Source organism: Chiloscyllium plagiosum, unplaced genomic scaffold (genome assembly GCF_037043375.1).
Source record: "Chiloscyllium plagiosum isolate Xiang-an unplaced genomic scaffold, Cpla_swu_hap1 HiC_scaffold_25, whole genome shotgun sequence".
NCBI classification, from domain to species: domain Eukaryota; kingdom Metazoa; phylum Chordata; class Chondrichthyes; order Orectolobiformes; family Hemiscylliidae; genus Chiloscyllium; species Chiloscyllium plagiosum.
In genome coordinates, this window is record NW_028270163.1 from 54,152,013 (window position 1) to 54,168,178 (window position 16,166).

General features: G+C 39.6%; 1 protein-coding gene across 1 annotated transcript in view; it reads left to right on the forward strand.

The window, feature by feature from the left end:
* Positions 1-16,166, forward strand: part of cep112 (centrosomal protein 112) — a 557,597-nt gene that overhangs the window by 250,119 nt on the left and 291,312 nt on the right. Inside the window, exons 16-17 of the mRNA XM_088000744.1 lie at positions 5,310-5,369; positions 12,169-12,248. Coding sequence (XP_087856870.1) covers positions 5,310-5,369; positions 12,169-12,248 — 140 coding nt within the window. The remainder of the gene's footprint in view (positions 1-5,309; positions 5,370-12,168; positions 12,249-16,166) is intronic.

The following is a 16,166-nucleotide window of genomic DNA, read 5'->3' on the forward strand; positions in this document are numbered from 1 at the left end:
GCTTGTCTTTACCACCCTTTTTAAATAGTGGCACCACGTTTGCCAACCTCCAGTCTTCCGGCACCTCACCTGTGACTATCGATGATACAAATATCTCAGCAAGAGGCCCAGCAATCACTTCTCTAGCTTCCCACAGAATTCTCGGTTACACCTGATCAGGTCCTGGGGATTTATCCACTTTTAAACATTTCAAGACATCCAGCACTTCCTCCTCTGTAATCTGGACATTTTGTAAGGTGTCACCATCTATTTCCCACCAGTCCAAATCTTCCATATCCTTTTCCAAGTAAATACTGATGCAAAATATTCATTTAGTATCTCCCCCATTTTCTGTGGCTCCACACAAAGGCCGCCTTGCTGATCTTTGAGGGGCCCTATTCTCTCCCTAGTTACCCTTTTGTCCTTAATATATTTGTAAAAACCCTTTGGATTCTCCTTAATTCTATTTGCCAAAGCTATCTCATGTCCCCCATATGCCCTCCTGATTTCCCTCTTAAGTATACTCCTACTTTCTTTATACTCTTCTAAGGATTCACTCGATGTATCCTGATTATACCTGACATATGCTTCCTTTTTCTTAACCAAACCGTCAATTTTTTTAGTCATCCAGCATTCCCTATAGCTACCAGCCTTCCCTTTCACCCTGACAGGAATATACTTTCTCTGGATTCTTGTTATCTCATTTCTGAAGGCTTCCCATTTTCCAGCCGTCCCTTTACCTGCGAACATCTGCCTCCAATCAGCTTTTGAAAGTTCTTGCCGAATACTGTCAAAATTGGCCTATCTCCAATTTAGAACTTCAACTTTTATATCTGGTCTATCCTTTTCCATCACTATTTTAAAACGCATAGAATTGTGGTCGCTGGAGCCAAAGTGCTCCCCTACTGACACCCCAGTCACCTGCCCTGCCTTATTTCCCAAGAGTAGGTCAAGTTTTGCACCTTCTCTAGTAGGTACATCCACATACTGAAGCAGAAAATTGTCTTGTACAGACTTAAGAAATTCCTCCCCATCTAAACCTTTAACACTATGGCAGTCCCAGTCGATGTTTGGAAAGTTAAAATCCCCCACTATAACCACCCTATTATTCTTACAGATAGCTGAGATCTCCTTACAAGTTTGTTTCTCAATTTCCCTCTGACTATTGGGGGGGTCTATAATACAATCCCAATAAGGTGATCATCCCGTTCTTATTTCTTAGTTTCACCCAAATAACTTCCCTGGATGTATTTCTGGGAATATTCTCCTTTAGCACAGCTGTAATGCTATCCCTTATCAAAAATGCCACTCCCCCTCCTCTCTTGCCTCCCTTTCTATCCTTCCTGTAGCTTTTGTATCCTGGCCATCCCTGAGCCATGTTTCAGTAATTGCTATGACATCCCAGTCCCATGTTGCTAACCATGCCCTGAGTTCATCTGCCTTCCCTGTTAGGCCCGTTGCATTGAAATAAATGCAGTTTAATTTATTAGTCCTACCTTGTCCCTGCCTGCCCTGAGTGTTTGACTCACTTCTGTTTTCAGCTGTACCCGTCTCAGATCAATCACTTTTCTCACTATATCTCTTGGTCCCACCCCCCCACCTTATTAGTTTAAATCCTCCCGAGCAGTTCTAGCAAATTTCCCTGCCAGTATATTAGTCCCCTTCCAATTTAGGTGCAATCCTTCCATCTTGTACAGGTCACTTCTACCCCAAAAGAGATTCCAATGATCCAAAAATGTGAGTCCTTCTCCCATACACCAGCTCCTCAACAAAGCATTCATCTGTTCTATCCTCCTATTTCTGCCCTCTTTAGCTCGTAGCACTGGGAGTAATCCAGATATTACTACCCTTGAGGACCTTCTTTTTAAACTTCTACCTAACTCTCTGTAATCTCCCTTCAGAGTCTCAACCTTTTCCCTTCCAATGTCGTTGGTTCCAATGTGGACAATGACCTCCTGTTGGCCCCTCTCCCCCGTGAGAGCACTCTGCACCCTCTCTGAGACATCCTTGATCCTGGCACCAGGGAAACAACACACCATTCTGCTTTTTCTCTGCTGGCCACAGAAACGTCTGTCTGTACCTCTGACTACAGAATCCCCTAACACAATTGATCTCTTGGAAGCCGACATACCCCTCGTTGCATTAGAGCCAGAAAATTGGTTGTTCGTGCTACGTTCCCCTGAGAATCCATCACCCCCTACATTTTCCAAAACAGCTTACCTGTTTGAAATGGGTATATCCACAAAAGGCTCCTGCCCTCGGTGCCGACCTCTCTCACCCTTCCTGGAGTTAACCCATCTATGTGACTGTATCTGAGATTTTCCCCCTTTCCTATAACTGCCATCCATCACATACCGTTGCTGTTGCAAATTCGTCATCGCTTCTATCTGTCTCTCCAACCGATCCACTCGATCTGATAAGATTTGCATCCAACAGCATTTATGGCAGATATAATCCGCAGTAACCCTTAAACTCTCTTTAAACTCCCACATGTGACAAGAAGTACATATCACTGCAAACGCCATTTTTGCTCCTTCACAATCTACAGACCTAGAAAATAACACCGTCTTATTCCTCTACAAAAACTGCCCCAGGTTAAATTAATAGCTATGGGGCTTATATTTTAAGTTTAATCAAGAGATCTATCTCCAAAAACATATAATCAAAAAAGAATCCACTATACTCACTACTGCAGCCTTTCTCTTGAACAGACTTAAAACAATAATTAACTTATCTGATTCTGTGCTGTGAGCTTCGCCCAACAGTTCCTCCAAGATTAGTTGTGAATTTCACTGTTTGTTAATTTTCCCAGATGCACTACGTTGTCCAGCGATACACAAATTGAAACAGCAAAGGCGGTAACTGTGTAGGTTCTCTCTCTCTCTGTCTCTCTCTCTCTCTCTCTCCTGCACTGTCCTCACCATATGCTTCCTAGGTGCTTGGATTGATAGACCTGAGCTTTGTTTCTTCTTTTTACAACTGTGGAGGTCAGTAATGGATATTCCAGTATACTTTTAATTATAAAAATATCATTAAACAAAGAAACATGAGCTATATTACACTTGACAAAAAAGTTAGAAAGATTTCATTATAAATCCTAGAAAAGCTTTCAAACTCTATTCCTTTTATCCCAACAATATTTTTAAAAATACCAACCCCCAATGAAGATTAACCTCAATCTTCTTGCTTAGATTGACATAGCTGGAACAAGTTTCCTTCCAATGAATTTTCATGCACCCACTAGCTGCTTTTTCTTCAGCTGTTAGCTTTCCTGAGATATACAAACATACAAAAAAAACCAGAACTAGGCCATTCAGTCTGTGTTCCACTGTTTAGTAAGATTATGGCTGATCTGTTTGTGTTTGAATCCTACATTCCCATTTACATGTGACCCAGTACAACCCATGAACAAAACCAACATCATCTACAAAATTCCATGGAAGGACTGCCACAAACACTACGTAGGACAAACAGGAAGAAAGTTAGCCACCAGGATACATGTACACCAGCTAGCCACAAAAAGACACGACCCTCTCTCCCTTGTAGCCCTACACACGGATGAAAAAAACCACCAATTCGACTGGGACAACACATCTATCCTGGGACAGGCTAAGCAAAGATATGCCAGAGAATTCCTAGCGGTCTGTCACTCCAACCACAACACCATAAACAAACACATAGATCTTGATACCATCTATCAACCCCTCAGAAAACGAACAGGAAATGCCATCACCACAAACCCCAGGAGCCCCATCCAGGACAAACATATAAATAGAAAGCAGGAGACAACAGCTTCGCTTCACTTCACTTGGAGGTCGCCACTGATGATGTTACCTAGCCAGGTAATGAAACGCCTGGTTATCAAACCTACAGCTCAGCGAGCAAACCTATACCCTAAACATTTGAAAACATTTGGTTTCCTCGAATAACAAGGGTTTACCTCTCTCTGCTTTAAAAAGTTTTCAATGACCTAGCCTCCCAAACTTTCTGAGGCAGAGAGTTCCAGTGTCTCACAACCTCCCAAGAGAAGAGAATTCTTTAGTTTTATAAAACTAATCTTACACCCAATCTTCTACCTTTCAAACTGGATATAATGTTCAATCGTACGGTGGTCACTACTATGTAGGGATGCCTTGAATCTGAATTAATTAATCCTGTAACATTGCACCATACCAAGTCTAATATACGCTACTCTCTGGTTGGCTCTAGAATGTAATGCTTTAAAAATCTATTTCAAAAACAATCTATAAACTTCCAAACCAGACTGATCCTGCCAGTCCAATTCTTCCATTTTATATGTAGATGTATGTCACCATAATTATTGCTGTCCCTTTATCATCAGTACCCAATATTTCTTCTTGCATACTTTATTCCTTAATTATTATTACTGTTCGGGAGCCTGCAGACAACCCCACTAGTATCTTTTTTACCCGACTGTTCCTCATCTCCCCAATTCTACACCCTGATATCCTGAATGAAATTCATCTTTAACTATTGCACAAATGTCATCCTTGATTAAAAGTGCTATCTCTCCACTGCAAACTGGCATCCTATTCTACTTTATTCTCATACAGCCCTCAACATTCAGGACCCCAGTCGTTGTCATCCTACAACCATACCTCTGTATGGCAGTCATTTCCTATCTACTTACTTCAGCATGCAATATCACTTTGTTCACTTGCTTATGAATGCTACACTCCTTTAGTTTTGTCTTTTTGATGTAGACCATCGCAATGGTACAACCTCACTTTCCCAATACTGGTATCAGTGCCTTATGAACCAGAACTCACTTCTCCCACACCAATCTTTAAGCCACATATTCATATCTCTAACTTTATACACACAATGCCAATCTACCTGTTGCTCAGGTAATAATCCAGCATTTATAAGCTTTGAGGTTCTGCTTTTCAATTCAGTGCCTAGTTTTTCCTACTTTCTATGCAGGATCCCACTCTTAATTCTGACTTTATCATTCGTACCTATGTAAGCGATGATGCTAGATCTCTCCTCTCCCACTGCAAGATTCTCTGGCCTCGGCAGATATCCTCAACCTTAGCCCTAGTCGTCCAGTGTGTTTCTTTTGCAGAAAACGGTGTCAATATCACTCATTATGCTACCCCACCATATTAACTATATTCCTTGATTCTCCATGCACTTGAACGACTTCCAGTAGCATTCTGCCATGGTTAATTTACTCAAACATCTCACTCTCATCTGGACAAGTTGAAAGATTCTTAAAGCTATTGGATGATTGCAGAGGCTAATGCCATTATTCTCTCGCTCATTGAATCCTCTTGAATGAATGAATTTAAGGTGTCATTTCTTTTCAGAATCAAGTGGGAAAGTCTGAACAAGAAAGGCTGCATTTGGAACATCTTTATGAAAAGAAGGTAATGAAGTATTCTGCAGAGCAGTGAAAAGACTGTTATTACACAATTAGTGTCATTGACAACATAGAAACTACATAGGGGGCATCAAAAGTTGTGCACGTATCAGTAATTGGATTAACTGCATCATCCAAGATAATTTCTAGGATTTGTAAGAAGAGAGGTTCACTCATGACGCTTAACAAATAGTCAAATTGCTGTGAATAATTTGCAGATTAATTGATGGGTATTTATTTCATTGTGTTTAATGAACCTGCTAAAAGAAACAAGATTGGGAGGGCAGAGTTTAGATTAGAGTGGTGCTGGAAAAGCACAGCAGGTCAGGCAACATCCGAGGAGCAGGAAAATCGACATTTCGGGCAAACGCCCTTCATCAAGATTGGGAGGGCAGTCTGCTGTTTCAGCATGAATTCCAGGTATGCAAACCATTCTACCAATAGTTGAAGAAGATATGAATGTTTCAAATTTGAAATGTTGTTAAGGGTGCACTATGGGAATTGAAGTCATTCAACGTAGTGAGTGTGCAATATGCATAGAAAGTGGAATAGAATTTTTGGGTTTTTTTGTTTCATTATCATGGTACAAATGACATGCTGTACATTTACTCTTTCTTTGTAAGTAGATGAGAAGTTCAATACATTGAAAGGTATAAACCTCCCAAGACCAATGACGAGAACCTTTATAGAGACAGTATCAATGTGAAAAAGCTTTTGACATAACTTTTATTATTCACTTCCATATGCACTGTCCAGTGCAGTTAATCACAGTGAAACATACATTGCATTAGCGATTTTTGAGATTTGTAGCTCAGGTTGATGATAACTATGTAAGTTAGCTCGCTGAGCTTGGAGGTTTGTTTTCAGACATTTCGTCACCATACTAGGTAACACCATCAGTGAGAGTCTCTGGTGAAGAGCTGGTGATATGTCCCACCTCTCTATTTATAGATCTTAGTTTCTTAAGGTGGTAATGTCATTTCCAGCGAAGGTAGATAAGGTCTAAATCAATGTGTTTATTGATGGAGTTCTGATTAGAATGCCATGCCTCGCAGTAGCTCATTGAAATAATATCTTGATGCAACTCCGTTTGTGGGTGTTGGGATGATTGCTTCTGAAGTGTTTGGTCCGTGTGTATTGTTTTATTTAGATGCTGGTTTGAAGCTCTCCATTAACTGTATGAAGAAAGAACTTCACCAAAAACTAAAACACCTAATTGAAGATTCACGCCACTCCACCCAAAAAATTCTTGATCAAAGACACCAAGATAGAAGAGGACGAAATAATGGTGTCCTTTGACGTCCGGCCCTTTTCACATCAATTAACATTGATCTGGCCAAGGAAGCACTGGCGTCACTACTAGGAAAACCAGGACCACAAATACCAGACAGCACCAACTTCATCAGCAAAGATAACATCCTCAAGCTAGTGTACCTGTGCCTCACCACCCACTTCACATTCAGTAATAAAACCTACAAACAAGTCAACGGAACACCTATGGGATCACCGCTATCAGGGTTCATAGCAGAAGCAGTAATGCAGAGACTTGAACAAGCTGTCCTCCCATGTATCCAACCCCAAACTTTGGGTCCGCTGCATAGATGACACCTTTGCCATCAAAAACGGAACAAATTAGAGGAAATATACAATACCATCAACAATATCCTGACAGGCATAAAATTCACAAGAGTAAGAGAACGACAACAGACTCCCATTCTTAGATGTAACAGTTGAACGTATATGGAGAGCTTCAAACCACTGTCTACAAATATACAACACGCACGGATCAAATACTTCAGAAGCAATCATCCCAACACCCACAAGCTGCATCAAGACATTATTTCAACGGCCTACATCACACTGCAGCACCCAAGAACTACAAAAAGCAGAAGAAAAATATCTATACGTTTTCAAGAAAAATGGGTACCCAATAAACATCCAATCTGCAAATTCCTCTGAAACAAACCCAAATAAGCAGACACATTGCAACCAAAACTATAGCTACATAACCTTGCATCAAAGACATATCAGAAATGATTTCCAGACTACTCAGATTCCTTGACATCATGGTAGCCCACAAACCTACCAATACACTTAAACAATGACTCATGAACCTTAAGGATCCAATAGATACCGCCAGCAAAACTAACGTCATTTACAAGATTCCATGCAAGAACTGTAAAACAAGCACTACATCAGACAAATCAGCAGGAAACTTGCCACCAGGATACATGAACACCAACTGGCCACCAAAAGACTCGACCCACTATCACTAGTTTCTATACATACAGACAAAGAAGGGCACCACTTTGACTAGGGCAACATACACATCCTAGGACATGCGAAACAAAGACACGAGAATGCTTCGAGGCATGGCATTCTAACCAGAGCTCCATCAATAAACACATTGATTTAGACCCTAACCACCTTCCCTTGTAAAAAAAAAAGAACCAGAAATGATATCACCCACCTTAAGAAACCAAGACCTATAAATAGGGAGGCGGGACGTATCACCAGAGCTTCACTAGAGGCTCTCACTGAGGATGTTACTTAGTATGGTGATGAAATTTTTGAAAACAAACCTTCAAAATCAGCGAGCTAACTTACATACATATGTTGCATTACTTGTCAATTATATTATGACAAAAATGACACCTAGAACTTCTGACAATTCTAAAAACAGTCAAGATATTCATCACATTTATTTTCAAAACAGTATACTTTCAATCATAAAGTAAAAGGAGCAGGAGATATCTTCTTTTCTGAATTTGGAATACCTGAAATAACCATTTGCTTTTAATCCTGGATGCTGTTATTACATAGCACCTGTTTTATGGGAGGCATTATATGAAATGTTGCAGTAAAACGAAATGATTTGGCATTATTAAGCTGCTAATCACAAATGGTGCATCCCAAAGAAGTCTACATGTGCAACACAACTGCTTTGTGTTAACGACCTGCTGCTTGCCCTCTCAATAAAACTATGAAAGAATCGCTATAATGCAAAACCGTAGAGTCCAGCAGTTAGAACAGCTGAAGGAATCCTTTATTTTGTGCTTTTAGCTACTAGAAAGTGATAGCGAATGTTTCTTCTAGGGTGTTTTGCTGATGTATCACAATGCTCAAAAGTACCTCTAGCTGTCTCTAATGTAATAAACAAGACTCAATGGATGCAAAATGAAAGGAAGGCCAGTCCTGTTTCTATCTTATGGTGTGTGCCTTCTCTGAACTGCCTTCTTTTGAAATTATATCGCTCCTTAAATAAGGGGACCAAATCTGTTCATAGTCCTCCAGATGTGGTCTCACCAGCGCCTTGTACAGTTTCAGTAAGATTTCCCTTGAAATAACAGACAACATTCCATGAGCTTTCCTGATTACCAGCTGTAGCTGTGTTCTAACTTTCTGTCTCTCATGCATAAATACCCCCAAGTCCCTTTGTGTTGCAGCTTTTCTCCATTTAAATAACACTTTGATCTTTTGTTCTCCCTTCTAAAATGAACAGCTTATTTTTTGACGTATAAACTCCTTTTGCCAGCATTTTGCCCACTTAACCTATCAAACTATCTCTGTCAAACTGTTTATATCCCTCCCACACCTTGGATTTCCACCTATTTTTCTGTTGCCTGCAAGTTTGGATGCATACATTTGCTTTTTTCCTCCAAGTAATTCTCTTTGAAATCAAGGCCAGCATTCCATTTGCCTTCCCTATTACCTGCTGAACTTCTATGCTAGCTTTGACAAAGGGTCAGTTAGACTCGAAACGTTAGCTCTTTTCTCTCCTTACAGATGCTGCCAGACCTGTTGAGATTTTCCAGCATTTTCTCTTTTGGTTTCAGATTTCAGCATCTGCAGTAATTTGCTTTTATTGTATGCTAGCCTATTGTGAATTCTATGTGATAACTCTTAAATCCTTCTGCACTTTGGTTTCCTGCAATCTTTCTCCAATTAAATAATATTCAGCACTTCCATTCTTCCTGCCAAAGTGCATAACCTCAAATAACCATGCTATTCCATCCATCGAGTTTTTGCCCACTTGCTTAAACTGTGTATATCCATCTACAGATCATTTGTGTCATCCTCACTCCTTTTCTTCCCATCTATTTTTGTACCATCCACAATGTTAGCAATAGTATATTCACTTTCCTCATCTTCTTAAGCATATATTTAAATAATTGTAGCCCCCAGCACTGATCCCTGTGGCATACCTCTAGTTATAGGATGCTGTCCTGAAAATTCTCTCCTTATCCTAAATGTCTCTTTTGTTTTAGTTAGCCAATCCTCTATCCATTCTACCTCAACATCATGGGCTTTAATTAAGTAGCATAAAGTGTTGTGACTTCTTAAAATCGTGAAATCCATTGCTTTCTCTTTATTCTGCTTGTTCCCTTCACAAAGAAATATAATAAATTTGTAAAGCATGTAATTTATATAATCTATTTCAAAATGCATTGCTATTACATTCTTTATAATAGGCTCAAAAATTTCCTGTTTGTGTCTCCTTCCCTTCTTGGATAAAGGCATTACATTCACAGTTTTCCAATCCTCTGGCACTTTTCCAGAATCTGAAGATTCTTTGAAGATTACTAAAGTGTATCGCTATAGCTACTTCTTTTAATATCTTGGGATGTATCCCATCAGGTCAAGGCACCCATTAGTCTTTAGCCACTTAGTTTCCTGATTTTTTTCTCTAGTAATAGTTATTGTATTTATTTATTTTCCTCCTTTTCTGCTTTTACCCCTTGGTTATTTAGTATTTTTGGGCTGCTGTTAATGTCCTCTATACTGTGAAGACTGATGCAAAGCAGTTATTCAGTTCCTGTGTCATTTCCCAGTTGCGCGTTATTATTTCCCCAACCTCATTCCCTAAGGCCCTATGTTTGCTTTGGCCTTTCTCTTCCTTTTCACACATATAAAAAAACTCTTGATGCCTAACTTGATATTATTTGTTTACCATCAAAAATTTTAGTGTCTTATAAAATTGCATACTTAATCTAATACTCAATACCAATTATTCTTTAAAGAAAAGAAAGAAGAACAATACTGGAAATGTAAACATAAACTGAAGACCTTAACTGTACTCTAAAAATATTCATCAATCAGCTTCTTTTCCTACACTCACATCACACTGTGCTATGTGACTGGTTTCACTGCAGGTCGTCCTCTTGATCCACACTTTTTAACTGTCTCACTTGAAACCTTAGTTTAAAGCAACTCTATTCCCTCTTTGATCAGAATTTCAACTTGAACCAAATTTTCAGTTCATTCATTTGGCCTTTGTCTCACTCAGAAGTCTCCCTCATGTTGCCCATGCTTGTTATTAACCCATAACCCAACAATGCAAAGAATTTCAGGCACTCTACAAAATCCATGTTGTTGTGCTAACTTTTAAAACATGTTGGCTGTAACGCTGTTTCTAAAGCACATTTTCTCTATAATGCGGGGTTGCACAAGAACGCAGCTATCACATTATAGAAGAGCTACCTGTATTCCATTCAAGTTGTCTGCCTATATTTGTGCTTTAAAGGAACTTATTACTTTTATCCTGGCACAGCTATTCAAGCTCAGATTAGTATTGGAAACGTTGTTATTCACACTCGCTAAATATAACTTTGTCAACAGCATCAGAAAACATACAAAATTCCTAAGAAACTTCTACTTTAAGGTAGAATACACTAAATTCTGGAAAGAAATGCATATTGTGACGCACATAGATCTGAAGGCTGGTTGCACAGTCACACAGATCTTATTTACCTATAGGTTAAAGACTGGACTATATAATTATGCTCTGGCTATTCAAACCAAGCACACACTTGGGCACATTAAATTTGCCCACTGACCTGTTTTGCTTCTTTTTTCTCCACTATCCTTTTCTTTGTTTGATCTTTACATGAAAGGAATAAAAGTGGTAATTGTGTCTTAAATGGTCAGTAAACTATTATATTAGTTAACATTGACAATTTAGATGATGAGAGAAAGAATAGTTGGAAATCATAAGATCCCAACAGTGTGGAAGGAGGCCATAGGGCCCATTGGATCAGCACCGAACTTCCGAAGAGTGTCTTAACCACCACCCTCCCCCCTCCCCCCTCCCCCTCCCCATCCCAAATCCCTGTAACTCTGTATTTCTCACGGCCAATACACCTAACCTGCACATCTTTGGTCTGTGGGAGGAAATCAAATCAGTAAGAGGAAACCCATGCAGGCATGCAAAAATTTGCAAACTCCACACAGAGTTAAGTACTTTTTCCAAATTCCAGGAATGCCATTCCACTAGCTTGATATTAATAAGAAAATTCATGGAAATGTCTTTATGGCTGATCTTTACCAACAGTTGAATTGGTTGTGTTTGCATACCTAACTGTGATCCTCAGTTCTAGCTACATGAGGGAAATATGCGTGTTTTGAACTGGTTGGGTGAAATTGTGGAAATTTTCAGGATATTCAGGAATTTTGTTAGTTCTACTCTTAAAATGCTGATGGAACAAAAGGTTGCAGGCAGAAAAAATTTCTCCCTGTAACAGCAGTACCTCCATCCACCCAAGTTATAATTTCTCTTCCTTGCCAGAAAGAGGGGAAACTGTTTGTAACTAAATTGTTCCCAGTGTGTTTGAAATATGCCACTAAGACGCAGACTTTAATAGATCAATTTGGTTCTTTCAGTCACCACAATTCACAACACCAGCAGATATATACATCAAACTGTTGACTGTTCTTAAAGTTTTATTAAATGATAATAAAACAATTGATTTTGTTCATACTGCAAAATATATATAACAAATGAATACTTGAATTTTTGTTATATTTAGATTCAAACTTTACAGACTGAGAAAGACCAGGAGAAAACAGGTGCAATGAAACAAATTCGGAATTTGGAAGAAGCCTTTCGGTAACTTTGGCCTTGTTTTGCTTTGCATATTGAAAAATTATATTATCTTTCTACTTGGTTCAGCTTGTAGAGCTTCTGACTTTAAAGTTGGATAGTCAGGGTTTGAACCCAAAGTCAGATGCTTGGAAACATAATCTAGATCAATATTTCAGTATTGGATTGGATGTTGGACATATTAATACAGTGCTTCTCAAACCATTTCCTATGATTTCATTATAATATTTCAGGCTTTGTGAACCTAGAGTGAAAATTTAGAGGTGTCTGAGTTGTTGAACAGGGCGAGTTGGAGATTTCAGTTGTTGTGCTGGTTGTGGTGATGGATGGCAGATGGAAGTGGGCGTGTGATCTGAGGTTAAGCGGGGTTTGTCATAGAGTCATACAGCATAGAAATAGGCTCTTCAGCTCGCTATGTCTATGCCAACCAACGAACACAAAACTACATTAATCCCAGTTACCTGCAATTGGTTCAAAGCCTACTATATCTTGGCATTTTAAGTGCTTGTCCAAATGTTTCTTAAATGGTGTTAGAATCCCTGGTTCTACCACCCTCAGGAGGCACATTTCCACCACCCTTTGGAAGGATAAGAGTTTTCCTTAGATTCCCTCTAAACTACTTACTCCTCACCTTAAGCTTATGCCCTCTGATATCAGACATGTCTGCAATGGAGAAAAAGATTCTCATAATGTACCCTATCTTAGCCCCTCATAATTTTTATACCTCAGTCAGATCCCACCTCACCTTTCTCTGTTCCAGCAAAAACAAACCCAGACTCTCCAATTTCTCCTCATAACTGAGACTTTCCACCCCTGGCAACATTCCGGTGAATCTCTCTGTACATTTCTAGTGCAATCCATTCTTCCAATAATGTGGTGACCACAACTGAAGACAGTGTTCCATTTATGGCCTAAGCAATGTTTATAAAGTTGCAATAAGACTTCTCTGCTTCTATATTAAATGCCCCTGTTAATGAAGACAAGCATCTGTATGCCTTCCTCGCCACTCTGTCTACCTATCTGACATCTTCAGGGATCTATGGACTTGTGCACTAAGGACCCTTTGATCCCTAGTACTCCCTCTAACCTACTACCATTGTGTAACTCCTTCCCTTATTAGACATTAGATTAGATTAGATTACTTTTTTTTAGATTAGATTAGATTACTTACAGTGTGGAAACAGGCCCTTCGGCCCAACAAGCCCACACCGCCCCGCCGAAGCGCAACCCACCCATACCCCTACATTTACCCCTCACCTAACACTACGGGCAATTTAGCATGGCCAATTCACCTAACCTGCACATCTTTGGACTGTGGGAGGAAACCGGAGCACCCGGAGGAAACCCATGCAGACACAGGGAGAACGTGCAAACTCCACACAGTCAGTCGCCTGAGGCGGGAATTGAACCCGGATCTCCGGCGCTGTGAGGCAGCAGTGCTAACCACTGTGTCACCATACCGCCCAAATCTGAAAATGCATTTGGAAAAATTATGAAAAAAAACAGGTTTTGTCGAAAAAAAACCCTGATCTGTCCACAGACCTTTTGCAGCAGCAATTAAGCCTTGGAACAGTCCATTAAATTACACCCAACAATAAAAAAAAGCATTTAAATGGACTTCGTAGTTGTCAGAAATCCGACCCAACTCTATGGCAGCCAATTCTGCATTGGAGCCTGCAATCCCTGAATCCCATCTCATAACTGCACTGGGTATCATGGTCCACATGTCAGGAAGCTTTATATTACTGTATAGAACTGATGCCAAATCCTAGTCCTGGTGGATGTTAAAGAACTTGTGGTAATAATTGAGGAATAAATTTGGCCAACATTCCTTCAGGTGCCAGTAATGTCATTTGACTCATTGTTTTTGCTTGTAAGATTTTGTTGTAAGTAATAGCCAGATATCTATACAATAACTATAGCTGCTCTCAAAATAATTCATTATAGTTGGAGTAGTGGGCAACATCTGTGAAGAATGTAACATAGTATTTATGAATTCAAGACTTTTTTTCATGAGTGATATTTCAGGGTCATTTCTGAAAGGCCCTTGCTTGTCCATAACAGAAAATGGCAATTGACTGTGGACTAACATATAAAGTTAGTATGTCAGGCCAATAACCTTTTTACCAGAAAGGTGTTTGCCAATAGATATTTTTTCAATTCCCTTGTGGAACATGGGCATTGCTGTTTGTGCCAGCATTTATTGCGTATCCCTAATTACCCTTGAAAAGGTGATGGTAGTTTGTTTACAGTGGGAAATCTTTGGTGCATGGTTTTTAGATGCAGCTGGGAGGCAACTATTAGACAGGTAAGTATTAGTGTTGAAAGTGACAAACAGAATCAAAGGTTCTTTATCTGTAACTCTAATATCACTATGCAATGAATGACCTAAACTTAAACAGCAAGGTTTTCAAAATAGTGCACAGTATAAAAGAGGGTGGCACTGATCAGACAGGAGGAATTATAGAGATCACAAGGAGCTTCAACTCCCAATGAATGCTGTAGTTGCAGATGTATTTGATTACACTGTTGAACAATGAGTGTTCATCCATCCTCTTTCCACTAAATAATGAGGACTGAAGTAAGGTTAAGGAATTTGAGAGTTATGCATGCTTCAAGTTTGGGGATGACAGCACACTAAAGTCCATGGAAAGCATTGTAATTCCATGTAAAATAGCAGCGTAAACCTCCTTAACAGTACTGATATGCAATGTTCCATCTGAACTGCTCTGATTTTCTGCATAGAGGTCACTGCAGCCAGTGAGAAAATTAGACGGACACTGCAGATGTGATATCACATAGCTGAGGCAAGTATGGAATTGAACAATATTACAGAGATGGAAATAGATAGTTTTAGTGCTGAAGAAGAAATGCGCGGTCCAGATATTTTACTTCATAATTCAACGTCCAGACTTAATTGAAAATTCCAATGGGCAACCTCCCTGCAGCTGCAACACTCTGAAAAAGACCCCCTAAAGTCAGAAAATTCTGAGGGTTCCAATTCCTAAGCTTAATGGTTACACAAGAAGTTTGGGAGATTATTAAAAATCTAATTCCTAACTAAGTTATTAAACTGAACCTTTCACTCACTGTCCACACCCTGCACCTCCAACCAACCCCAATGTGTGTCAAAGTTTGCAGATTACACTAAGGTGAGTGGCAGAGAGAAGTGTGCAGAGGACTGTGAAGCTTTGCAGAGGAACATAATTACTTTAAATGAATGGGCAAAGGGCTGGCAGATGGAATACAATTTTAATAAATGTGAAATCATCCAGTTTGGTAGGAGTAACAGTAAAAAGGATTATTACTTGAACGGTAAAATGTTGCAGCATGCTGCTATGCAGAGGGACTGGGTCTCCTTGTGCATGAATCACAGAGGGTTGGTCTGCACATACAACAAGTAATTAGGATGGCAAATGGAATTTTGTCCTTTATTGCTAAAGGAATTAAGTTTAAAAGCAGAAAGGTTATGTTGCAGCTGTATAGGGTGCTGGTGAGGCCACACCTGGAATACTGTGTACAGTTTTGGTCTCCTTGCTGAGAAAGGATGTACTCGCACTAGAGGAGGTACAGAGGAGGTTCACTAAGCTGATTCCAGAGTTGAGGGGGTTGCCTTATGAGGAGGGACTGAATAGACTGGAATTATATTCATTGGAATTTAGAGGAATGTGGGGGAATCTTACAGAAACATACAAAATTATGAAAGGAATAGAGAGGATGTACACACTGCCAGGTGAAACTAGGACAAGAGGGCATAGCCTCAAAATTAGAGGGACCAGATTTCGGACTGAATTGAGAAGGAAATTCTTCACCAAGTGGGTTGTAAATCCATGGAATTCCCTACCCAGTGATGTGGTTGACGCTACTTCAGTAAATGTTTTTATAGCTAATATGGATACATTTTTGAACAAGAAAAGAATTAAG